The sequence below is a fragment of the Solea senegalensis genome, linkage group LG13, assembly GCF_019176455.1.
Source record: "Solea senegalensis isolate Sse05_10M linkage group LG13, IFAPA_SoseM_1, whole genome shotgun sequence".
Classification (NCBI taxonomy): domain Eukaryota; kingdom Metazoa; phylum Chordata; class Actinopteri; order Pleuronectiformes; family Soleidae; genus Solea; species Solea senegalensis.
Window position 1 is genome coordinate 18,313,695 of NC_058033.1, and position 27,326 is coordinate 18,341,020.

Genomic DNA, 27,326 nt, shown 5'->3' on the forward strand with positions numbered 1-27,326 from the left:
TCGGCACTTCCTTAATTTGATGTTGTCATCAAAAATCCTCACCACTCCTCTCACCACCGTAGCGCCTCCTGGTGCGGGCACTAGTCCGGGCACATCCGGTTGCGTACATTCAACCGCAGAAGAAGAAGAACTACTCTCGTTGTAGCTGCTGAGATGCAGAGCATCCACCGTGCCAGAGGGGGAGCTGTGTATCTGAGAGCTGGCCTATCTATTACGTCACTTCCAGGTACCTGGCCAATCACAGGACAGTGGGAAAGCTCTCGTTGGCTGGCCAATCACAACACAGTCCACATTCTAGGGGTGTGGTTTTGGTCTGAAACAGTGCGGCTGACGAGAGCGTCAGTGAGGAGATATTTTGATCGGCTCATTTGCAGCGATTAGGAGGTTTTTAATCATGAAAACAAGTTAATATATGTAAGTAGACCTCCATAACTAACATATATGTTAACCTTTAAGTACCTTTAAGCAAACTGCCACTAAGCTCCGCCCACTACCTTTAGTTTTAGCTCTGGCAGAACCATATCTCCCAGCATGCTCTGGGCCTCTGTGTTGAGTTCAGACTAGTGATGGGAAGTTCGACTCTTCTTACTGGCTCGGATCTTTTACTCTCGGACAGTAAATTGAACTAATCTTTTTTTGAGTCATTTCGATGATTTCGTTCATTTTCACAACGGTTGGCGCTGTATCCCTCTGGGCGTTAACACTTAACATGGTTTGCTTCAGCTGACAAAGTATAATAAACAAAATGCCACAAGCAATTCAAACCATATGAAACCCTAGGAAAGCAAATACACACCACAATAAAGTGACTTGTGTCCTGTATCCTCTCTGCCATTGTTGTTTAACAGCACGACAGTGACTAGGTAGCTGTCACGTGACCTAAGGACAGACGCTCGCTCAGTTGAGTGAATCCTGAACTAATCATTTCTGTTTCCTTTCCTGCTGAGCTTATGCAGCTGCCTGCCATCGTGTGGTGAAGGAAGGTACTGCATGAAAATGAATGAACGAACCACTCAGTTGAGTGAATCCTGAACTAATCATTTCTGTTTCCTGTTCTGCTGACTGAACTTATGCAGCTGTCTGCCATGTGGCGAAGGAAGGTACTGCATGAAAATGAACGAATCACTCACTGAGATGACTCATTACTCCCGAGTCATATAAAAGATTAGTTCATTTTGAACGAAACGTTCACGAACGACACATCACAAGTTCAGACGCAGCAGTGCAGTTATTATCCACCTGTCGCAAACGATTCATCATATTAACGGATATTGATACAGGCGGGGGGCGGGGTGGGGCTCTTTTGTATGTTCCATATTTTATTGTAAACCAAAGGTGTCAAACTCAAATGACCAGTGAGCATCTAGTTTGGTCAAAAGGGGGCAGGTCCAGAGAAAAAACTGGGGATTCTGGGAGTACACTGAGGGTTTATTCTCTGGCCCTGACCTCTGGGGACCCTGGACTGTGGCCTTAAATCCTGGGGCCCTAAGGCTTGGACTACCAAGGCTCTGGGGACCCTAGTCTATGGTCTCTGGGCTCTCTCCCTAAATCCTGGGGTCTTCGGACTCTAAGTTGTGGGCTATCTAGACTCTGGTTCTAAGATTGGGGGACCATGGGCTCTAGCCCTCAGTCCTGGGGTCTCTTTATACTCCAGCCCTAAGTGTGGGAGACCCTGGACTCCTTGGGTTCTGGTCCTGTGTGTTGGACTGGGCCTGTTGAGCGCTCCTCCCTGTGGACCCCCCAGCTCTGCCTCCCCCTGACCTGGAACATGGGTGGTCCTCCGGGGACGAGGTGATCCGAGCTGCAGAAATGTTCCTGTGACATGGGGACGAGCGTCCGTGGGCTGAATCACCACACGCCTGATTAAGCTTTTGCGAGCGTGCGGTGCTGCACTCTGCACATGGCGTCCATTAAACCTCTGACGAGATCAATCAGGCGAGAGACTGTCACTGCAGAGCTGCTCAGGGTTCAGGATCACAGACGGCTTTCCTCGCCGTGAGTCATGTGACTGAAGTGTCTTCTGTCCGTGACACAGAGCTGTTTGACATATGACGCTCACCAGGAAGCACAAACACAAACACTTTTGTGTTTCCATGACGACTAGAACCAGAATTACTCACCATTTTAATTTTAATGTCACAGGACGTGAGGATCAGACAAATGTCCTCACGTCCTGTGGTTCTTCAGTTTTCTTTGGTTCTCACAAAGATGCGTGTGTGTGTGTGTGTGTGTGTGTGTGTGTGTGAGAGAGAGAGTGAGTGCTGATGGTGCATTTATGCCAGTGTAGATTATTCCTGAGGTTTCTGATGAGGAACACACACACACACGCTGCTATTTTTCAAGAAGAATTTTCTCAGATTTTCCTCTCTTGAAAATCTCTTGAAAATCATCAACCTTGATGTGAATCTGTGATCTGTGTTCTTCTCTCTTCACGTTTCCCTCAGATGAAATGGTCGCTGCAGTCGCTGTGTTGTTCAGACGTCAGAGGTGAGTTCACTCGGCTCACAGGGAGTTTTTATTTCCTGCCGCGAAACTAATCTTCTTCAGCACTGAGGAAAAAAAACATAAGCAAACTAAAACCTGAGCTTGCATTTCAGCTCACTTTAGTTTCCATGAGGGAGCTGAAGTCTGTGGGAGGAACACAAGCATCAACACAACAACAACAACAACAACAACAGCAACAGCAGCTACTGTGGTTTACACAGTTTATTTATTTACAGGAAATGAACATCATTTTATTAGTCAATCACAATATTGTTTATATTATATTATTATTATAATATCTGGAAAACTTATCTTCAACCAGACTGAAAAAATCCTGAGAGATGCAGCTGCAGCTCCCCCTAGTGGCACTTATAATAATAAAATAAATAAATCACTCCAGTCAACTACTGTTACTACAGCTAACACCAATGCTACTACTGTCACTACAGCTAACACCAATGCTACTACTGTTACTACAGCTAACACCAATGCTACTACTCTTACCGCGGCTAACGCCAATGCTACTACTGTTACTACGGCTAACACCAATGCTACTACTGTCACTACAGCTAACACCAATGCTACTACTGTTACTACAGCTAACACCAATGCTACTACTGTTCTACAGCTAACACCATTGCTACTACTGTTACTCCTGTTATACCTGTGTATGTGTGAACATACTGTAGCTTTAACCACACTTCTCAATACCTAACCCTAACCCGACATGACATCATCACCTGATTGCACTGAACGCAGTCAGGTGAGCTGCTGAGCTCAGACTGATTTCACAGGAAGTGTGTGTGTGTGCACGTGTATGTGTGTGTGTCACATCGACTGAACGGACACAGTGAGAGGTGGGGGAGGGGGAGGCAGGGGGGAGCAGAACAATAGAGCAGCAGCAGCAGAAACAGAAGTGTACACACACACTTTCCCTCCACATCTATGATTTACACACACACACACTGCTGTGTGGGCACAATGCCATCATCATTTATTCATGTTCCCGTCATCCTTCATGGAAAAGTGTGGATTAAAAACATGACTCTTTCATGAGGGAACTCTCGGCTGCTTAACCTTAATGTTTCACCGTCAGGCCTTTAACTTTCATGTCCGACAAATTACAACAGAACGAACATGAAAGTTTGATTTGAACACGGATTATAACGAGCGGGAACATGTGAGAGTTTGTTCACGGATCATGTGACCACACACAGAAGGCCTGCTCATGTGAAAGACAAATCCAAGCTTTGATTTAAGTTACTTTATTTATTTTTAGACACATTAAAGCCACGTGTGATTCAAGGTTGTACTTTCACTTGAAAATCACTGCTGGAAAGAGAACTCCACCACTGTAAACACTGACCACTGGTAACACCGCTAACACCACTGTAAACACTGACCACTGCCAACACTGCTGACACCACTGTAAACACTGACCACTGCTAACACAACTATTTTACTGCTAACATCACTAAAACTACTGCTCCGTCGCTGAGTCCCGCTCTATTGTTAGACGACATAAATCAGATGTAAGATTAAGGTTATTTATCTTTAATGAACCTTTGAAACGTTTTCATGTAGACTTGCAGGTAAGCTGTGTGTGTTCTCATTAAAACAGCACTTTTAACTTTAAATGACGACAATTAGCTTTGTCTCCCTGCTGCTTCTGAAACCTCTGGTGTTTATAAAAAATAATGAGAATGGCTTGTGTTAAAAACACACTCTGTAAAATGTGTTGATTTGTCTTATTTCAGCATGTCCACCTCCGCTGTCGTTAGCCTGTTTAGAGAGAGCAGAGAGATTAAAGAAGGGGATGCTTTTGTATTGTCTCAGTTAATTGGCTGAGTGTAAGTGAATAGAAGGGGATTAGCGGCGTCGCCATTATTCACTGTGTGGGCAAACTGTGTAGGAGGGCGGACATGTTGTGATTAGAAGCCTCCGGAAACCAATAGCTTTAATGTTTTTCCTCCAGATCTGTGGAAGAAAATGGTGAAAAACCACAATTATTCAGAAATATATTGACAGTCAAATTAGCGACAGGGCTTGTCCACCAAGCTGGTCCATTGTTGTGATATAAAACCTACTACTGCTAAAACTGCTAACATCACTGTTTTTACTGTTATAACTGGTAACACTGCTAACAACACTTTTGCTACTGCTATCGCTGCTAACATCACTGTTACTACTGCTAACACTGCTAAGATCTCTTTTTTAACTGCTAACATCACTGTTTTAATGGCTAACATCACTGTTGCTACTGCTAACATCATTGTTTTAATGGCTAACATCACTGTTGCTACTGCTAACATCACCGTTTTTACTGTTAGTCCTGCTATCACTGCTAACATCACTGTGTAATGGCTAACATCACTGTTGCTACTGCTAACATCACTGTTTTAATAGCTAACATCACTGTTGCTCAACAATTATTGGATGAATTCACGGCGCTTATGACAATGATGAAGCTTTTACTGATCCTGATCTGGTTATGGTTGACGGCAATGCTAACTAGCTAGCAAGGTAGCTAAGGCATTTAGCTTCATGACTTGGACAGTCGCCTGTCTTCAGTCCTTTATATTTAGATTAGATTGTAATCTACATTACAATCTGTTCAGTTATATTCGATGTTTCATCTGAAATAATCAAAGTGAAGTGGTTCAGATTCTGGTTTGTTTGTTCAGTCAGCAGCTTCAGGGTCCTCTGAAGGTCAGCAGGTCAACCTGACGAGGTCATGAGGTCATTATTGAGAGAGAAAAATAAATAGTTCTGTCACTTAAACATGTTTTCTTTCAGCCTGGATTATTTTGTGACGCAAAAGACAACGTAAGACGTTTAGAGGAGAAACATGACAACCAGCTGATATGATATTTACAAACAGTATTGGTCCGATACTGGTTAATCATAATACTAGTCAAACTCAGTGATACTCAGAATCATTATTGGTCCAATACTGATCATAATTACTGATAATGAAATTGGTATCAGTCTAATACTGGTGAAAATCACAGAATCAAATTGTTTCTGGTTTATAGAATATTTGTGTAAAATCATCAGAACATCTGGGTCAGTCCGATATTGGCTTTGATGGTTATCATGACATGATCCACAAATATCAGTTTGAATCTGCTGTCAATCACCTTTAATCATCTTCTTACATGGATTTTTATGTTGTTTAATGTAAAGACTTCATCGTACATGAGGAGATGAACCTGAGAGGGAGAGAGGGAGTGAGGGAGAGAGAGACTGAGAGAGAGAGTGGGGTAGAGTGTGAGTGGTCTCACACTCAGACTCTCAGTGTCTCTGCAGCAGCTCAGCTCTTCACATGGATGTTTGACTCAGATCAGAAGACGTGGACCTGATCAGTGAATGGGATTAAACTGACACACACACACACACACACTGACGCACATTCGCACACACACAGTTACTGCTGCTGTTGTTCGTGGACAAGGACGATTAAAGATGCTGCTGCTTCCCTCTGTTTTCCTGCTGCTGCTCCTCGAGCTCTGCAGCTGCACAAGTTTCCCAAGTAACATCAACATCGGTGAGTGATATATATATATATCATCATATATTCACTTATATTTGTTCAGTCAGTAACAGAAACATTGTTCTACGTCTTTGTTTGAAGTATTGACTGAAACCATCGATCACTTTATTGTTTTCCATTGATCGACTCTCTGATTGATCACCTGCTGTGACTGACCGTCACTTTTACTTTGACATCCAACAGGAAGTTTGATGAATGCATGCATGAGCGTTGGTCTGTGTTCATGTGTTCATACGTATTCATGCATGAGTGTTGGTCTGTGTTCATGTGTTCATATGTATTCATGCATGAGTGTTGGTCTGTGTTCATGTGTAGTAACTCGTGTTACACTCAAACCCTTAAGTACAAAAATGTCCCATTGAAAGCCTGGGTGTAATTCTGGGCTTTTACTTTGAAAGTGATCATATTCACGACTCTCCACCAGATGCTGTTTCCACCAAATGGCTCCGTCACATTAAACGTCCTCGTGTTGTGTAATGATGTCCTCATGATGTTGTCATGACGATGACGATCAGTCTGCAATTCTGGGAAGGAAGTGAGTCTAACTGTGTGTCTGTGTTTGACCACCAGGGGGCCTTTTCCCCTCAGGCTCCCACGAGTATGAGGTTTTCCGCTTTGCGCTGGCACAGCATCAGGACGTCCCGAAGCTGGTGCCGCAGGTGGACGTGGTGGACACGGGGAGCAGCTTTGCCATGACGTACGCCTGTGAGTGCACGTACTTTTATTTTTAACGTAAACTCTGTTTCTACGTTGTTCACATCGTAGCATCGTAGCAGAGTTGTTTTTGTTTGTTTATTTGGAACAGATTTAAACTCAAACTTTAACAAAAGACTTGAGTCATAAAATCTCTGTCAGTTTAAGTCTACGATCTCTTTAAGAATGTGTTCATGTCTTTATCTCACTGTGACACAGACTTTTCCAACAGGAAACTGAAGTCTGTAAACCACTCACTCTCCCAAACCAAAGTCCATAGAGAAAATCAGTGATTTTAACATCACACACACATCCACTGCTGCCGCCATCACTAACTTCAAATGTCTTATTTTGTGAATTCGGCTTTTGAAATCCTTCACTCAGATTGACCTCAGTGACACAAAGTGACCACACGAGGCAGCAGAGGACCAGCAGCTCCTGTGTCCCTGCAGCTAAAATCACTGATTTACTCTCTGAGGTTTGGAGTGGTTTACAGACGTCTGTCTAACAGTGAGATAAAGAGTGAGATCATGGACGTAGATTTTTTATTCAGGTCATTTTGAGTCCTGATGTAAAGTTGAAAATAGCAGTATCAGATTAATTTCCATAATCGAATCCTAATTCCTGGACACGTTTGCATCGACTGACCTTGTCTCGACCTCAGACATCTCGCTTCTCGCCACCTGAGGCTTCGACACTGAGCTTTATTTAAACACAGGCCAGAGACGACGACGACGACGGACGCCGAGGGCTCCACAGCTGAGACCGCGCGTCCCACAGAGCTGCTCTTCCCTCTGACATGTCCGTCCGTCTGTCTGTCCCACGGGAAAGTGTCAGGTGATCAGGCTTCAATTAACGTGTTTAGAAGAGAAGCAGAATAATAGATGAACACACACACACACACACAGCAGAAGAAGAAGAAAGAGAAAATAAGCTTTTTCGATTTTCTAGATTTTAATCTCATGGTGAAACTTGTCTTTAATCTTTAACTTTAAAACAAACAAATCACAAAAAGTTAAAGCCCACATAGACCGGAAGCTCCAATTAATGCTGCGTTTGTGTGTGTATCTGCGTCATTACCTCGTTTATGAAACCCTAAAGTTTCAGAACAAACAGTTCAGCCACTGCTGAGAAAATAGTGTTGTATTGTTTTCCTGGGCTCTGCGAAGCGGATCGGCACTTCCTTAATCATCGTCATCAAAAATCCTCACCACTCCTCTCACCACCGTAGTGCCTCCTGGTGCGGGCACTAGTCCGGGCACATCCGGTTGCGTACATTCAACCGCAGAAGAAGAACTACTCTCGTCGTAGCTGCTGAGATGCAGAGCATCCACCGTGCCAGAGGGGGAGCTGTGTATCTGAGAGCTGGCCTATCTATTACGTCACTTCCAGGTACCTGGCCAATCACAGGACAGTGGGAAAAATCTCGTTGGCTGGCCAATCACAACACAGTCCACATTCTAGGGGTGTGGTTTTGGTCTGAAACAGCGCGGCTGACGAGAGCGTCAGTGAGGAGATATTTTGATCGGCTCGCAATTAGGAGGTTTTTAATCATGAAAACAAGTTAATATATGTAAGTAGACCTCCATAACTAACATATATGTGTGATACAAGCATTGTATGTCACCTTTAAAAGAATTTAAGGTGAATGTGTGTTTTTTACCTCACTGTTAGACAGAAGTTTGTAAAGCACTCACTCTCCCACACCAAACCTCAGAGAGATGGCCAGTGATCTTAGCTCTGCTGCCTCGTGTGGTCACTTTGTGTCACTGAGTTCAGTTTAAATTAAAGACTTCAAACACTGAAGTGACAAAATAAGACATTTGAAGTTAGTGATGGAGGCAGCAGTGTGTGTGTGTGTGTGTGTGTGTGTGACTGATTTTCTCTGTGGGCTTTGGTGTGGGAGAGTGTGTGTGTGTGTGCGTGTGTCAAATCTGAAATATCCCTTTAAGCATTTGTGTTCATTAGTAAGTCAATGAAAACATACATGTGTTTAAAGAATCTATAAATGAATGAACTCTTTATCTCTTTGTCTTTATTCATTTAAAACACAACACATTGACCACAGGTAAAACTCAGTTGTGTGTGTGTGTTGCTGTTCCACATCCCTGTGGCTAATGCTAAGACGCTAACAATAGATGTTTGTCCTCAGGGAGACACCACCGCCATGCTAACGAAGTGTCTGTCTCTTGGCATTAGCGCCACAGTCCCACCGGGACGTCATCACGCTCCTTCATCACACACACACACACACACACAGAAGAAACAATGTTGCTTGTTTCTTCTCCTGCAGTGATGATGTCACCAATGTTTTATAATTGTAAATAAAAAACCCAAAAACATATTCAAGTGAATGTTCACTGTGAGCGCCCCCTGCTGATCTCACACATGAATAGAATCCATCCAACAGGAAACTGAAGTTCATAAACCACTCACTCTCCCACACCAAGTCCACAGAGAAAATCAGTGATTTTAACGTCACACACACACACAGGAGTTCTTGATCCACTGCTGCCTCCATCACTAAGTTCAAATGTCTTATTTTGTCATTTTCAGCATTTTGAAATCCTACGCTCGCGTTTATTAGTCACACAAAGTGACCACACGAGGCAGCAGTGAACCAGCAGCTCCTGTGTCCCTGCAGCTAATATCACTGATGTTTTACAAAATATTTATAAAAAACTTTTTCTTATTAAATTTTACGAAAACCTTTGCAACAAAATTTGTTGATCTTTAAATTTGTTCTGTATTAAACTGTAAAATAAATGGTTACATTCATCACCTTAAGGACATAAACGTCCAGTGGTGAATTAGTTTCAGTCTTGTGTTTTTTGACGTTTTTCTCGGCGCGGTTGTGATGTGATTGTGTCGTCCTCTTGTCGTCCTCAGTCTGCTCGCAGTTCTCTAAAGGCGTGTACGCCATCATGGGTCTGTACGACCAGCGGACGGTCAACATGCTGATGTCATTCTGTGGCTCGCTGCATGTCTGCTTCGTCACGCCGTCGTTTCCCGTTCACACCAACAACCAGTTTGTGGTGCAGCTTCGTCCTGAGCTGCAGGAGCCGCTCATGTCCCTGCTGGAGCATTTCTGCTGGACCAGGTTCGTCTACATGTACAGCTCGGACTCAGGTGAGGACGTGTGTTTTTCTGCTGTGTCACATGATCACTCTATAAACTTCAATCAAAGAAACAAAAAACATGGACAAAGTGATGGAGGTGGTAGCTTCAACTGACGGTCAAGGGTTAAATTCCTGGCTTCATCTATCTGTCATCTATTTTCCTTTAAAACATACTTCTCTCCTTGTTTCCTTTCCTGCACTCTTGTTTCCTCTCCTCCTGTTGTTTATTCTCCTTGTTTCCTCTCCTCTTGTTTTCTCTCTCTTTGTTTCCTCTCCTCTTGTTTCCTCTCCTTGTTTCCTCTTGTCTCAATAAAGAACATTTTTTCTGCTGGTGAACGACTCACTGCAACAGACTCTCCTCTGTGTGTGTGTGTGTGTGTGTGTGTGTGCGCATGTGTACACACACACACACATGCACACACACACACACACACACACACAGATAAAGAAGTTATCGACCCTGACTCATCCCATAATTATCGCTCTGTCTGGTTGCCATGGATACATGGCAGCCTGGCAGTAAAGGCTCCTAAGTTCAGTGAGTGACAGTGAAGTGTTTTAACTTAAAGTCCTCAAAGAGTCCACAAGGACACAGAGGACAGAGGGACACACGGAGGACAGAGGGACACACAGAGGACAGAGGGACACACAGAGGACAGAGGGGGTGAAGTGGCTCAGTGGTTAAGACCGGTACCAAATGTGCGAAAAACATCATGGTCGCAATGGTCGCAAGTTCGATTCCCTCGCTGATTGTACTCAATTCCATTGTAAGTCGCTTTGGATAAAAGCGTCTGCTAAATGACATGTAATGGGATACACTGAGGGACACACGGAGGACAGAGGGACACACAGACCACAGCTGCGGAGAAAACTTCAGCTCGCATGAACAGAGTGTGTGTGTGTGTGTAATTGAACATGAAACTGAGTTAGTGTGGGTCGCTGCTGCTGCGTCGCTATGCTAATGTCTCACACACACACACTGTGTTATTCACACGTTCACGCACCAACACACTGGTTACAAGTGCAGCAGAGACGACAGACGGAGACACTTTGTCCCTTTTTCAGGATGAAGAGACAAAGACGAAGACGATAGCCGCGTCTTTGTCTTAGTTACTTCTCTGGTTTGGATGTTTTTACGAGTTTAACCAAATGTTCATTGTTCATAGACCTAAACCTGTCCAGAGTTTGACCTAAACCAGTCCAGAGTTAGACCTAAACGTGTCCAGAGTTACACCTAAACCAGTCCAGAGTTAGACCTAAACCAGTCCAGAGTTAGACCTAAACCTGTCCAAAGTTAGACCTAAACCAGTCCAGAGTTAGACCTAAACCAGTCTAGAGTTAGACCTAACCCAGAGTTGATTTTAAGTCCGTCACTCTGTGGCCTCAGGTCTGTCGGTGCTGCAGAAGATCTTGGACACGGCGGCGGAGCAGACGTGGCAGGTCACCACCGTCAACCTGGACGTCCTGACGGAGGCGGCGTTCGTCAAACTGCTCAATGACCTCGACTTCAAGAGGGAGTTTCAGGTGATCATCGACTGTGAAGTGGAGAGACTCAACTCCATCCTCAACCTGGTGAATGCACACACGCACACACATACACACGCACACACAGGCACACACATACGCACGCACACACACACACATAACTAACTCACACATGGTTTGTTGTGTTTTCAGATCTCTGCTCAGAGGAGGAACCTGAAAAACTACCACTACATCCTGGTCAGCCTGGTGAGTCCCACACTGTGTGTGTGTGTGGAGGAGAGGGTCAGTCAGTTATACTGTGTGTGTGTGTGTGTGTGTGTGTGTGTGTGTGTCAGGGCTTCACCGACCTGAACATCACTGAGTTCCAGAAGCTCGGTCCAAACGTGACGGGCTTCCAGCTGGTGGACTGGTCTGATCCTGGAGTGGAGAAGATCAACCAGGACTGGCTGGACTTTGACAGTAAAGACCTGAGACTGCCCCGCAGGAGCCTGAGGGTACTACAAACACACGGACTCAACTCTCCACCCACCTCTGGGCATTTTTCAAAATTAAGCAGTGGGTGGAGTTAGCTGTCGGTGTGTTGCTTTTTAACTTGGATTTACAGCTTGTGGTGGGCGTGGCCATGCGGGTTCATGTACTGCCACCAACAGGTCAGAGTGTGTACTGCACCGTCCTGAGGATGCAGGGTCTAATGATGCGTTCCATTTGTAAGCGGAACTCAGAAATCCCGTGCCGAGTTTCTGAGTTCACAAACGCTTCCTGGCCTCAGAAACTCGGCACGGGATTACAAGATGGCCACCATCGTAAACACTGCTACTTTAACCGTTAATTTAACTTTTTTTTTACAGTAAATCAGTCGTAATCATAGTACTGGTAAATTTGTATACTTTGAGTCACACTGTTGTCTCACATACACACTGTGACGGTTGTTCTCATCTCCCATTGGTCAGTACACAGGAGCCCTGACCTACGACGGCGTCGTTGCCATGGCAACGGCCTTCCACAACCTGCGACGCCAGAGGATCGACATCTCTCGCCGTGGCAACGCAGGAGAATGTTTGGCCAACCCACCTGCACCGTGGGGTCAAGGTATCGACATCCAGAGAGCACTGCAACAGGTACACAACAGCTACACAACTACTACACAACAGTTCACACAACTACTACACAACTACTACGGAACAGCTACAGAACAGCGACACAACTACTACACAACAGCTACACAACTACACACAACAGCTACACAACAGCTACAGAACAGCAGCTACTACACAACAGTTACACAACTGCTACACAACTACTACACAACAACTACAGAACAGCTACACAGCTACTACACAACAGCTACACAACTACTACACAATAGTTACACAACTACTACACAACAGCTACACAATTACTACACAACTACTACAGAACAGCTACATAACAGCTACACATCTACTACACAACAGTTACACAACAGCGACACAACTACTACAGAACAGCTACACATCTACTACACAACAAAGGAGAGGGAGTGGTTTACAAACTCCAGTTTCCTGTTTAGATAAAAGTGTTAGAGAACACAAACAGAGTTTGTGTGTCTGCAGGTGCGTCTCCAGGGACTGACGGGACACGTTCAGTTTGATGAGCGAGGACATCGAACCAACTTCACTCTGACTGTGATGGAACTGAGCCATACTGGAGCCAGGAAGGTGAGGTGTGCTGGGATTAAAACTGGGATTAAAGATGGGATTAAAACTACGATTTAAACTGTGATTTGGGATTAAAACTGGGATTATCATTTAAATTAGTTTTAAAAGCGGCACACGTTTCACCTTCATCACATGTCAAAGACAAAATCACATAAATTCAAACTGAAATGTACAGAATCACATTCACTGAAAATCCTTTTCAAAAAGGTTTTCACCAGATTATTTGATCTGTTTTTACGAGAGAGAAAAAAACATCACAGAGCCTTTTTAAAAGGATCTTCGGTGAATGCGATGCTCTTCCGAAGAAATGTACGAGTTCTGCAGAAAGAAAGGGGGCGGGGAGGTGACGCGCTGCTCTGTGTTCAGATTGGACACTGGAACGAGAGGCGGGGCTATGTGAAAACAGCGATGTACAAGCCACAGGTGGAGGAATATTTTCACGGTTTACAGAATAGAACCTACGTCGTCACCACTATACTGGTAAGACTGTCTTTAAGTTGTTATCTTTGTCGTCATCTGTTTTAAATGTAACACACACACGCACACAGGAGGCTCCGTACATGATGCTGAAGAAGAACCATGAGCAGTTTGTGGGGAACGACCGGTACGAGGGTTACTGCGCTGAGCTGGCCTCAGAGATTGCCAAACACGTGGGCTTCTCGTATCGCCTGGAGCTGGTGGGCGACGGCAAGTACGGCTCCAGAGACCCAGAGACCAAGACCTGGAACGGCATGGTGGGAGAACTGGTGTACGGGGTGAGATCCAGCCCTGACCCACACTGAAAAAACAACACACACACTGTGAATCCCGCTGACCTCTCTTCCTCTTCCTCGTCTGTGGCAGAAAGCCGACGTGGCGGTTGCTCCGCTCACCATCACGCTGGTGCGAGAGAAAATGATCGACTTCACCAAACCGTTCATGTCTCTGGGGATTTCCATCATGATCAAAAAACCCACCAAGTCCAAACCGGGCGTCTTCTCCTTTCTGGATCCTCTGGCCTACGAGATCTGGATGTGCATCGTGTTCGCCTACATCGGCGTCAGCGTGGTGCTCTTCCTGGTGAGGGAGGGGGGCGGGGCAGAGGGCAGGGCCTGCACGGTCACCCCAACTGCACACAATTACAAAACAACTACACGTAACTACACACAACTACATAACCGGTACACACGACGACACAACCATGGAGAGTGAGTGGTTTGCAGATTGCGCTGACATTCGCTCTCTCTCTGTTTGTGTTTCTCAGGTGAGTCGCTTCAGTCCATACGAGTGGGAGGGGGAGGAGTCTGATGACGAAGACGAAACTCTGCCCTCCTCTGCCTCTCGCCGAGCTCCGCCCACCTCGTCGTCGGAGCTCACTCACTCACCAGGTGTTTCATTGTCGTCGTCGACGTCATAGTTGAGGTTCACGTAGTACTTTGTGGCTCAGATTGTAACAGTTAATATTTTGTCAGTGTTCTCCCAGGACCAGGACCAGGACCAGAACCAGGACCAGAACCAGAACCAGAACCAGAACCAACAGAAAGAGAAGGAGGCTCCAGAACACACCAATGACTTTGGGATCTTCAACTCTCTGTGGTTTTCACTCGGTGCCTTCATGCAGCAGGGGTGTGACATCTCGCCGCGGTGGGTCACATGACTGTGGGCGGGAGACGCATGTTTGTCACACACACACACACACACACACACACTGCTGCCTGGTCACTTATATTTTATTGTTTTGTTGAAGCCTGAAGCTCTTTCTATTTCAGGCGTGTCTGTGTGTGTGTGTGTGTGTGTTTGTGCGTGTTTGTGCGTGTCTGTGTGTGTGTGCGTGTGAAGCCGACCCCGTTGTGTCACCTCCTGCAGGACATGTAATAACATACACGTAAACGAACACGAGTCACACTGTAGTTCATTTACATGTACAGTGTTGAGTCATCTGCATATAGAGTGATAATTATACACAATTGTTCGTTCAATCTTTACAAAAATAAAAGCAGGGTTTCAACAGAAGGAGACTCTGCTCACCTGTCCGTATAAATACTGACTCCTCCTCCTCCTCCTCAGGTCTCTCTCTGGTCGAATTGTCGGAGGAGTTTGGTGGTTTTTCACCCTCATCATCATCTCGTCCTACACAGCCAACCTGGCGGCCTTCCTCACTGTGGAGAGGATGGTGTCCCCCATAGAGGGCGCCGAGGACCTGGCCAAGCAGTCCGAGATCTCCTACGGAACCCTGGAAGGAGGTTCCACCAAAGAGTTCTTCAGTGTGAGGACGACGTTGCTCTTTTATGGCTCAATGTAGACAAGACGCGGTTTATACTTGATACTCGCCATTATTACACAGCACTCACAGAAACAGGAAGTCCAGGTTTTGATGGAACTCTGAGGTGCTTGTTTTTTCTGTCTTTACACTGTTGTTGAACATTAGAGGTCAAAGATCGCCGTGTTTGAAAAGATGTGGTCGTACATGCGGAGCGCTGAGCCCTCGGTGTTCGTCAGGAACACGGACGAAGGCGTGCTGCGTGTCAGGAAGTCGAAGGGGAAGTACGCGTACCTGCTGGAGTCTGCCATGAACGAGTACATCGAGCAGAGGAAGCCCTGTGACACCATGAAAGTGGGAGGCAACCTGGACTCCAAGGGCTACGGCGTGGCCACGCCCAAAGGCTCACCGCTCAGGTAAACTCTGAATGTCTGCACAGGAAGTGGTCGTGTCTCGTTCTGTCTCTTTCTGTTTCAGTGTCACGTTAAGTTTGTTTTATGCAGAGTTTAGTTTTGATAACTTCAGACTGTTGGTTCATGTTTGGGTTGTTTAGGATCTGCAGACTGACCCACGCTAACAGACACACTCAGGAAACTCAAGAAAATGGTCCAAGCTGCTTCCCTGCAGTTGTGGACTTAAGCACAGAATGTGCTTAAAGTGTATGATAAGAAAAAAAACCTAAAATGAATTTCAGTTTTTTGTTTTTTTACATCCATATCTGAGACACATTTTTGTTAGATTAATTCATGTACTGTCCCCTGCCTCTAACGCCTTGTTAGAGTCGACAGTCAGAATAAACTCCTCTCCAAAACGACGACGTGACAAGAGAGTTGAAACTTGTACTCCTTTTATTGAGGTCATATGGAGTCGGGTAAAACTGAAAGTAAAATACAATGTCCTCATGAGCACTTGACAACAGCAACATTGAACACACTGTATCACATTACAGGATATTAGCTGTGAGCATAGCCTTATGCTAAACATACTTTACAGAGTATAATTCGAAAACATAAATAACATAACATGAATGTCTAATGTTCAGCAACACTGTCTGACAACAATAACAACACTTGCCAAGCAATATACGCACCGACAATGCCGTTAAAGACCCACTTTATCATGAGCAGAACAAAATGCAGCAGCTCTGACCATGCCTTGATTCAGCTGAGGGCTCTCACTGATGACATCATCAAAGAATGACACATCTTCAGGCAGCTCTCACAGTCGCCAGTAGGAGGCAGCAATGGGCTTCTTTTCAACAAGTTTTCCCACATTTAACCATTCAACTGTCTTAAAATACACAGTAATAACAGAACAATTCAAATTGAATTTTAAGTTTAAGTTTGAGAAAATTCCCCCAAAAAGATTCCCTGTGACCCATCACGATCCAGTGTTTGGGACCCCGCAGCATTTCCAGACCTTTAAGGGGGCGGGGTCAGCCTGCAGATACGTCATCAATAATATTGATTTGATTCGTCATTAAATCACTAATCTGATTATGTGACTAAGACGTAGGACAAACTAACCCAGATATAGTTTTAAGTTTTTGGACGTGTTTACTGTCTGCGTGTCTGTCTCTCTGTCTGTCCAACTGTCTTAATCTGTCTCACGTGTGTGTCTCTCTCTCTTGTTTGTCTCTGTCAGTATGTGTGTGTGTGTGTCCGTCTGTCGGCCTGTCTACCTGTGTGTTGTGGTGGTTACCTGTCTGTCACTGCCTGTGTGACTGCACGCCTGCCTGACATCGCCGTCTGTCCACATTCACACACCTGCTGCTGCCGTCAGGTAAAAACTTTGTTCAATTCAAGCTGCCGTCGCTGAAATTCTGCACTGAACTCAGGGTTAAACTTTATCGTGCAGATGTTTCAGTGTAGAAGTGTTGCCAGGGTTTGGTCCGAGTGAGAACCCTGAGTTCAGCAGCAGAGTTCTGATCGTGTTTGAGCCGAACCATGAGGGTTAGAATCGGGGAGTGACGGCCGGAGTCAGGAGATATTTCTGAGAAAGAACAAAGACTAGAGTATGACCTTCTTTACTGTGTGGAGGTCGTGGCATGCAGACATGTCCAGGGCGGGTCCCTGGTCTCCCATATGAAGTTTCGAGCAGAGCGGGTAACATATGGTTTAGTTACAGGGCACTTCCTGTTTTGTGGCGAAATGAAAGGCAAAATGTTGTGTTCGGTCAAGTTCGTGTTCGTAGACGTGTTCAGGGTTGGTCTTTTGTTCCACATATGAAGTTTGGAGACGATCGGTCAATGTACAGCTACGTCACAGTCACAGCCCACTTAGTAGTTGTCCGAATTCACCCAAAAAATTTGATGGTTGCCATGGCCACTCCCCTTTTTGAACATGTGGAACATTTTCATATTTTCTCTGATGCATCTTGTACAAATTTTGCAAGTTGCCAAGATGGACGACAAAATCCAACATGGTCCGACTTCCTGTTTGGTGAAAAACTTGGGGAGAAACCTTCAGAGGAACCTTCAAAGGAACCTTCAGAGGAACCTTCAAAGGAACCTTCAGAGGGACCTTCAGAGGAACCTTCAGAGGGACCAAATTGGGGGCGCTATTGAGCCATTTGTGTGAGTTGTTATTCAAAACAAGAAGAGAAAATGTATTGTTTATTAACGGATAAATTGACAAATAATTAAGGTTATTTTGTTGTAAGGTTTGTTCAGAAATATCTCTTCAACTCTCAAATAATTGCTCAGCTAAATATTTACCTGACAGCAGCATATGAAAATATATGTATTTATCTTTTTTATCAGATGTACCGTGAAGAACGCAGAGACAGATAACAATAATTATTCCAGAACATGAGATTAGAATAAGCTGAACGTACGCAATTTCATTCATCGCTGTATGAACGTGACAAAAGCAGTGACACAGAAAATCTTCTTTTCCAAAGAGAAGCACATGTCAGCACATCATCCTGTTGTTTTGGACCATAATGAGTAACTGGGTTTTATGTGCATGTGTATGTGCTGTCTCTGGGTTGAGCACTAATGGCTAACACAGCTCATGAAAACATCTGATTTTCTCTCATGTTGTTGTTGTTGTTGTTGATGAGGTTGTTGTTAGCAGATTAGGAGCAGAGTGTTGTTCTAAAACTGCATTATGACATCATCTTTGCAAAGTCTCAAGCTAAATTTGTTAATTCAATCACTCTACTATTTCACACATATATATATATAGTACTGTGTCAACATGTTAGCATTGCAGCTAGTTTTGCTAAATAACATGCTAATCTCATCCATTCACTTATCACGTTATGTGACCAAGCTAATTCACATATATATTAAAAAACAATAGTGTATCAACATGTAATTGATGTTAGCATTTCAGCTAAGTTTTCAGCTCACTAGCCTGCTAATCTCGTCCAGTCGATCGTCGCATCATGTGACCAGGCTGCTCTGCGTACCAAAAATGGATATTATGGATGTTTTAGTCCATGCTTAAAATGCTTTGTTCATTTAATAATTACATTATTTGCCCATGTGCCTAATGATACATTAGCATTGTAGCTAGGTTTGCTAACTAGCAAGCTAACTTAGTGAATCTGATAAATTAATTATCTGTACATAATGCACTTTAGGACAAAAACTCTTGTTGCTGATGATGCTGTCATTATATTAACGAGCGTGACTGAAGCAGCATCAGTGATTGTTTTTTATCATCGCTGCTACATAAAGGAGGAGGAAACATGTGTTATTCTTCTGTTAAAGCAAAGAAGAAACGTCCTAATCAATAATCACAACCTGCACATTTCAATGTGTTGTTTGTGGATGTTGTTTCTCCTTTATTTATCAGCTCAGGAATGGAAATGAATGCAAGTCAAATGTTGAGCTGTAGGATTAGGTCACAGTTTTTGAATCCAGACCATAATAAGATGTGATTTCCTCTAATGATTAAGCCTGGACGTCTGCCGTAGCCGTTCACTGGGCTCAGCACAAGCTTGAGATTTAGAAATCCAAATCCAATATTCCACCAACTCCTCACAGAGTTTGTCCTCGTGGTTCCAGACCAGATATGTCCAAATCCCGGCCCGCAGTCCAGTCACGGCCCTCTGTCAGATTTTGTTCTGTTCTAGACCAGTGGTCCAGATGTTACCTTCAGACATCCTCCCCTCGCTCTTTCTTCGTTCCTCCAGGACACAGCTCTTCCAAGACAGTCCTCAAACTTGGTAGTCCATGTTGGAGGTTGTCCCAAACAAGCCTCATCTAGATGTCCTGGAGATGTGGGTTTAGAATTCATCTTGGATTCTGCATTGGTTGAACTACCTCTTGGCCCACAGATCTACAGTATGTCTGTAAAAATGAAGATCTCTTCTGGTTTTATTATCAACACCAAACGTTTAACTGTTGAATGCCTGTTTTTTTTATCTGTTAGACAATTAAAGAAAAACTAGACAACGGATTTGGATAAAAGTCTATGGAAAGATGGGGTTTGGGCCAAGGAAGAAGAAATTCAAATTTAATTTGAAAAAAAAAAAGGTGGATCTTTAGCTTTGAGGACTGGCAGAGTTGCGTAGACTGGGTCTTGGCTCTGTAGATTCTTTAAGCTACTTATTCAATGCAGGACCCACATTATGACTCCTAGGATTTGGCACCCACTAGTGGCTCTGGCAATTACCATGTGGAAGTCGAGAGACATCGTTGTCAAAGACCATCAAGGGACAATCATGTTCTGTATTTAGGTTGGAAGATGATCTGTTGAAATGACAGTTTGCGATGAGACAGTGGTGAAGCCCCGTGAACGTCTACAGCAGAATCCTTTAAACTGAAGCGACAACATTTGAACGAGGTCTGGGTTGAAGAACAGTGAGGTTTGATTTGATGGCACTAACCATGTCATGATGTTTCTGTCTTCTCGACGGCAGTTTCCTACACATTAACGCATAGTTTCCCCTTCTATCATCACTGTTACTGTCATCTCCGTAGAAACCCTGTAAACTTGGCAGTGTTAAAACTGAACGAGCAGGGCCTGTTGGACAAATTGAAAAACAGATGGTGGTATGACAAGGGAGAGTGCGGCGTCGGGGGAGGGGACTCCAAGGTCAGATCACTGTGACCCCCCAACGGGTAACGACAGGCAGTAGCACAACCGGCGGGTAACCGGCAACAACCAGAAACTTTACTGTAGGATGTTAAACACTGAAGTTTAGGGTCTTCCACAGGAGTCGTGAAGGTGGAAACACTTCTAACATAAACCAGACACTGGATTGTATCGGGTTAGCGTGAGGACTTCAGATAGGGCTGTGCGATACTGCAAAATTTGGTATCGATCCAATGCCAAGTAAATACAGGGCCAGTACTGCCAATACTGATATCAATACTGATACTTTTTACTACTACCATCTACTTTTGTGTAGGGGAGAGCAATGTATCATAATTTATTAAGTGAATGCATCACCAATTTGCAAATCTGATTGAAAACTTGAATTTTCATGATTATTTAATTATTTCGTAAGTTTTCCTTTAATTAATCATGTTTATGATGATAATAAAACACAGGACACAGTTTTCAGGCAAATAAAAATACTTTTATTAAGTAACTCAGAAATGTTTATAGAAAACTTAAATTTCCCTTAACATCGCAAACATTGCAGGTTGCAGTGGTATGATTTACAGCTGTAAAAAACCTCCAAACAGCGCTCCTCTTCCGCTCTGCCATCACGCAGCCACAACAGTGCGCTGCTCGCCTCACAGTGGGGAGCGGGTTGGCAATGGAGTAAAGGGGAGGGATAATTGAGCATGAGTGAAGTGAGAGAAGAATGGTGTTGTACGGCCAGTCGGTCACTCTGTGAAGAGAAACTCCAGAAGTTTCTCTTCTGGAGTTGTACAGAAGAGAAACTGAAACTTAAAAATCAATCTCATCACCCAAGTATCGATCAATACCCAATACCAACGTTAGTATGGATACTATCGATATTTTAATATTTTAGATCGATCCATCCACCCCTAACTCCAGACGATCATTTTAACACAGGTCTTGGACAAGGGCGTGCGTCCTGTTGTGAACTCCAAAGTCATTTCATTGGGTTTCGAATTTGACTCCAAAGTTAAAGCACGGCCGCTTTTAACCTTCTTCTTCACAGGTTTTGCAGTTTTTCCCGTACATCATCAATAGCATCAGTGAACCAAAGATCGCGGAGTGTTTCCAGCTCTTGCCGGTTACCCAAAGTGATATCATAATACACATCTCGCACACAGGGAGTCAGGCTAAACCGAGCTGGATGGAGTATTAACACATATCACTTTGATGCTAACATTATTTGTTTGTTTGTATATATATATATACATATTTGTGTGTGTGTGTGTGTCATTGTCATTTGATATTTTTGTTTGTTTTTGTCATATTTTGGCGTCTTCTGTAGCGTGCCACCTGTACAGCTAATGCTACTGTTGCTAAAGCTCGCCGCCACTGCTGTTGCTGCGGTTGCCACGGTTGCCGCAGCCTGAACAATAACATAATATAACATGGAGGTGCATAATGTTATTTATGTTATTTCCACCACCACCCCTTCCTCCCATGGTTCTTTGAAGAATCCCGGTAAACCTAGCCGTACTGAAGCTCAATGAACAAGCCGTCTTAGACAAGTTGAAAAACAAGTGGTGGTATGACAAGGGGGAGTGTGGACACAAGGACTCCGGCAGAAAGGTCAGTTCTTGAGGTCACTCCGGCCTGGACCATAGGTCATGTGTTGTTTTGACCTCAAACCCTCAAACCTACCCCAAAAATATGTTTTTTTTATGTTTCTTCTTCATCTCGTCAGATCACATCAGGTCACACTTTGGCTCAGGTTTCTCCAGAAAAAGTCCTCACAGTTTTCCTGGAGGCAGCCATAGACAGACAGACTGACTTTTATACATCACTTTACTTTTAGTCACAAATCTACATTTATTTCATTCTGTGCTGACATGTTTGAAAGCTTCAGGAGAGGATACTTTTTAAATAAAGTCATCACACATACACGTACATGATTTTGCAGTCATGTCTTACATCTGCCTCTCTCTGTTTATGGCTGCTGACTGAATGAAATTGAAGCCACTCAAAACCCCCCCACCCAAAAAAAAATCCAACAAATCAATTTAAAGATTAGTTTTTAGATTTTAATGTCTCACACACACACAGGAGTTGTTGATCCACTGCTGCCTCCATCACTGAGTTCAAATGTCTTATTTTGTCAATTCGGCTTCACACTTATATCCTATATATCCTTTAGGTTCACATGTGTGTTTTTTAGGCTGATACTATTTTTTTTTAATTACATTTGTATTATTTGTGATGAATAAAAGCTGTTATTTTTACTTAATAATTTAGTAAAGCGCACACATGTTTCTCTGTGCATGACTTTGCATGTGACAGACAAATAAACAGACAAACGCTGTGATTTCCTGGAGAGAATCACTTTTATTTTATAATTCTATTTGTATATTCAGTCGTTACAGGAGAGCAGACAGTGGTGGAGGCAAAGTTACATTCTCTGTTCTGATGAAATAAAGTCGTCTGTATCACAGCCTTTGACAACTGTTCGAGGAATAGTGATGTCATGACCTCCTGCGATGCGATTGGCTGTCCCTGACTCCGCCTCTCTGTGCTGACAGGACAAGACGAGTGCGCTCAGTCTGAGCAATGTGGCGGGAGTGTTTTACATCCTGATTGGTGGACTGGGTCTGGCCATGCTGGTGGCTCTGGTCGAGTTCTGCTATAAATCCCGCCTCGAGTCCAGGAGGATGAAGGTGAGTCATCACTTCCTGCTTGATGATGTCACCATGCGTCTGTAAAACAACTTTCACTGCCTGTGCCAGTCACCGAGAGTTCGACCAACTCACCAAGTAACTAACCAAGTAATCAACCAACCAATCAGTTCCAAGTAACAAACCAATATTGATCAACCAACCAACCAACTAACAAAACAACCAGAGTCAGAGTTTTATGGATAAATAAATTAAAATATTGTTTCATTTTGATGTCACAAGTCACTCACACATACATACTGTATTTATATATATGTATATATACAGTGATCATATTCACTAAAACAACAGAATTATGCTCAAACGATCTGATTAGAACCATTGAATTAATCTGATTACAAAAACAGTCTGATCATAACTGCTCAGATAATCTGATTTAAAATGTGTCAGTAATCTGATTTCATCCAGCAAAGTAATCTGAATACATACACTAAAAGTAGTCAGATTACACCCAGTGAAGTGATGTCATTGTCAAAGGTAATAATTCACTTTAGAGTTTATTTAATGTGCTTTAGTGCGCGTCTTTGTCTGTAATTATGCGTCTTAATGTGTGAATACATGTAATAAATGTGTAATAGCATATGATAAGCGTTTAATCCTGCTGTGTGACATGTAAATGTAAACGGCGAGAAGTACAGCCACTGGTTTCCGTAGTGTAGTGGTTATCACGTTTGCGTGAGCGGTCCCTGGTTTGAGACCTGGCGGGAAAACATTTTTATATCACAGCTGTGTACGAGCGCAGCAAAGCGCAGTCACGTGACGTCACAGGTTTTGTACGAGCACAGCAAAGTGCGTTCACGGGAACAGCACAACTGTTAGGGAACTGTACAATTTTATGAGAAACGTGAATTAATGAAGACAATGATGGGTTTTCTTCTACATTTTTTAAAATATTACTACAAAACAGGTTTTAGTGATTTATTCGTCACTCATTAGGATTTATTTTCAAACTTATTATCGATGTATTAACGAGCTGCTGTGTGGATTCATACTGATGTCTAAAACTACTTGTTCCTAATAATATGATCGTGAGTCTGCAGGTTTATTTTAATATTTTATTTATTATATTTGTAATTATAATGATAAGTTAGCTTTATTTGTACACCACCCACAAAAAAGTTTGACATTTGAACTTTGAAATTTAAACCAAAATACAAACATAGCAATAATCATAATCATGGTTAATATTCAATGGAATTCTTTTTTTTTTAAATCATCATAAAAGTACTTCATATCATCATTATTTTCTTAATAATATATAAAATCTCATGTGACAGTTATTAGCTTACAAGTTTTTTTCTCTGTTTCCTGCAGGAGCTCATCGATGCCGCCATGTTGAGCACCAGCTTTAGCGGGATGATGACAGGAGGAGGAGGAGCCAGTGGTATGGTGGCGGCTGTGGGCGGGTCATTCGGAGGAGGAGGAGCATCTGGATTCGGGGGCGAGAATGGTCGCGTGATGGTGCAAGACTTCCCAAAATCTGGAGCTCAGGGTTTACCGTGCATGAGCAAGTCAGCTGGACTGGGACTGTCCTCCACCAGCATGTGATCCAGACTGAGGCTCCTGATTGGACAGAACGCTCCTATTTGTCTGTCTGTGTGTGTGTGTCTGATGAAAAACTGGGATAAAAACAAACAAATAACACAAGTTAACTTTTCAACAAACACTGTTTCAAACTCAACTCAATGAAACTGCAATAACTGAGTGTGAGGAGAGAAACAACGAGCTGACTCCTCCTTTTTTCTCTTTTAATTAAGTGTAATTGTCGGATTTGTCAGAGGTAATGACTCTGTGAGGGCCCCCTGCTGCTGAGAAACCCTGTTTGAGACGCAGAGGCTCACTCTTTCAGAGTGCTGCGTTAGTCTACGATGTCTTTAACAACAGGAAACTGACGTTTGCAAACCACTCACTCTCCCACACCAAACCCCAGAGAGAAAATCAGGGATTTTAGCTGGCGGGGACACAGGAGCGGCTGGTCCTCTGCTGCCTCATGTGGTCACTTTGTGTCACTGAGGTCAATCTGAAGGAAATAGTTAAAATGCCGAATTGACAAAATAAGACGTTTGAACTTAGTGATGGAGGGAGCAGTGGATCAACAACTCCTGTGAACTCCTGTGTGCTGTCATGTTAAAATCACTGGTTTTCTCTATGAGGTTTGGTGTGGGAGAGTGAGTGTTTTACAAACGTCAGTTTCCTGTTGTTAAAGTGAGATATCTTATGCAGCAGCAGCAGCAGCAGTAACAGTAACAGCAGCAGCAGTAACAGCAGCAGCAGCAGCAGTAACAGTAGCAGCAGCAGCAGCAGCAGCAGTAACAGCAGTAAAAGCAGCAGCAGTAACAGCAGTAACAGCAGAAGTAACAGCAGCAGCAGCAGCAGGGGGCACTCACAGTGTCTCACGTCTCAGAGGAAGAACTCCCTTTTGTCACATTTACACGAGCGAGTTTGAGCATGTCACAGAAACACAGACGAACGCGTGCCCTTGAACACATCACTGAAGAATCCTCTCATCTCTGTTTGTTTGTGTGATTTGAACATTTCCCTTTACGCTGATGTCAAGTTTCACCCCCAAGTTCCGGTTTATATAGTGTGAGGGGCAGGGGGAGGGGCCTGGAGGATGACTAGCATGCGTCTATGGTGCAGGTCTCGTGTTTCTCTGGACTGAAAACACGTGCAGCAGAACTTTGTTTCATACAAATATCAGGAATTAAAGTGTATGATGACGTTTGTCACGATTGATGGAGTGATTTTGATTTGGTTGATTTGGTTGACTGCGATCAGGTCCGTGAGTGTATTTAATAAAAACTGACACAAGCTCCACTTCGACTGTGTTTAGACCCTGAGGCTCGTCCATCTTTTCTATTTCTGTTTCTTTATCGATTCGTATCTCAGTGGACGCTATTCATTTCCTATTGTGTCTCTGTGACTTTACTTCCTCTTTCCCTCACACACACACAGACACACACGCTCATTATTTCATGTGTTTGTCCTCGTTTCTCTTCAGGTTCTCCTCTTCTCTGGACTCTGAGGACCTTGCGCTGAGTGGTTTGTTGTCCTAAGGGGGACATCATAAAATGTAAAACCTCATTAGTCCCTGAGCTGTGAGGGAGGACGGACACAGACAGAGACAGACGGAGACAAAGTCCACAATTAGCCCCAGAAATCTCATTAACATCTACTGCCTGTTCACATGGAAACTTCCAGAAGAGGAGGAAGAAGGAGGGGAGGAGGAAGGAGGAGGAGAAGTCAGAAGAGGAAAAGGAGAAAGAGGAGGAAGAAGAAGAAGAGAGGGAAGAGGAGGGGGCACAAAGCCACAGTTCTGCCTCATTAGGACCAGGTTTTGGTCTCCATGATGACGATTGGTCCTGACAAGGTCAGTGTTTATGACAGAAAACACACACACACATACACACAGGCTGATGTCTTGGGTCATGCTGCCACCCAGTGGACAGCTGCAGAACAACGACTGTATCTTTTTTTTATACTAAAATTACGATGGTTGTCATGGCAACCTGTGGATGAACGGAAGGGAATTTGGCTTGGAAGCAGAGGGTTGCTGGTTTGTGGCTGTTGGTCTTAACAAGAGGTTGTGAGTACAAATCTTATGATGAACTGAAGTGTTTGAGTTCAGTGTTCAAAGTAAACAGTGAATCTGAAGAACCCTCAGTGAAGTCCTGAAGTCATGGGTTCAGCTCTTGTGAGAAACAGGACCTTTTAAACCAAACGTATAACATGCACCAGGTGTTCATGGAGCCCTGGCTTTGTTCACAAACATCAGGTTGTTCAGTCCACCAGGTGGCAGGTCTGGTTCCATAACTGTGCACTTTTGTACAGTGTACAGTTATGCACTGTGCCACTGAGACACTGTAACTGGTACCCTGTGTGCGAAAGACATTGTGGTCGCAATGGTCACAAGTTTGATTCCACCCCTGGCTCATTGTGCTCAATTCCATTGTAAGTCGCTTTGGATAAAAGTGACTTACAACACCAGGAAACTCAGACAGAAGCCATCAAGACAAGTAGTTCAGTCCATCAGTGAATGACTTGTGTCTCTGTGGTTATGAGTTCAAATCTTACGATCAACTGAACCTCTCCACTTCTTTAAAATAACAAGTTAAAAATTCCAGCAATGTGTTGTTTTACAAGAACAGTGTCTACTGGTATTTCTGAGGTTGTGAGTTTAAAGGGGACATATTATGCAAAATCAACTTTTTAACCATTTTAATACTTCTTTTTGGGATTTGGAAGCCCTACCAGTCGCCAAAGTGTGGAAAAAGAATACTCAGTGTGTTTTCGTGGTCCCCCT

At 43.7% G+C, this 27,326-nt stretch overlaps 1 protein-coding gene across 3 annotated transcripts; it reads left to right on the top strand.

Annotated features, from left to right (window-relative positions):
* The first annotated feature begins 3,446 nt into the window (after nucleotides 1–3,446).
* On the top strand, nucleotides 3,447–24,935 carry LOC122779494 (glutamate receptor 1-like). Of its 3 annotated transcripts, none has more exons than XM_044041917.1 (18): nucleotides 3,447–6,031; nucleotides 6,608–6,742; nucleotides 9,620–9,859; nucleotides 11,237–11,421; nucleotides 11,527–11,580; nucleotides 11,670–11,828; nucleotides 12,285–12,452; nucleotides 12,927–13,031; nucleotides 13,398–13,511; nucleotides 13,580–13,786; nucleotides 13,875–14,090; nucleotides 14,275–14,400; nucleotides 14,518–14,654; nucleotides 15,078–15,276; nucleotides 15,439–15,686; nucleotides 20,204–20,318; nucleotides 22,871–23,005; nucleotides 24,338–24,935. In XM_044041917.1, exons 1-18 carry the CDS (start codon nucleotides 5,950–5,952, stop codon nucleotides 24,569–24,571), a joined length of 2,859 nt encoding a protein of 952 aa, XP_043897852.1. In that variant the 5' UTR covers nucleotides 3,447–5,949; the 3' UTR covers nucleotides 24,572–24,935. The 3 variants fall into 3 exon arrangements, with proteins under 3 accessions (XP_043897852.1, XP_043897851.1, XP_043897853.1); XM_044041916.1 differs by lacking the exon at nucleotides 20,204–20,318 and adding an exon at nucleotides 21,809–21,923 and having other exon boundaries at nucleotides 14,536–14,654; XM_044041918.1 differs by having other exon boundaries at nucleotides 14,275–14,346; nucleotides 14,494–14,654.
* The last annotated feature ends 2,391 nt before the right edge of the window (nucleotides 24,936–27,326 follow it).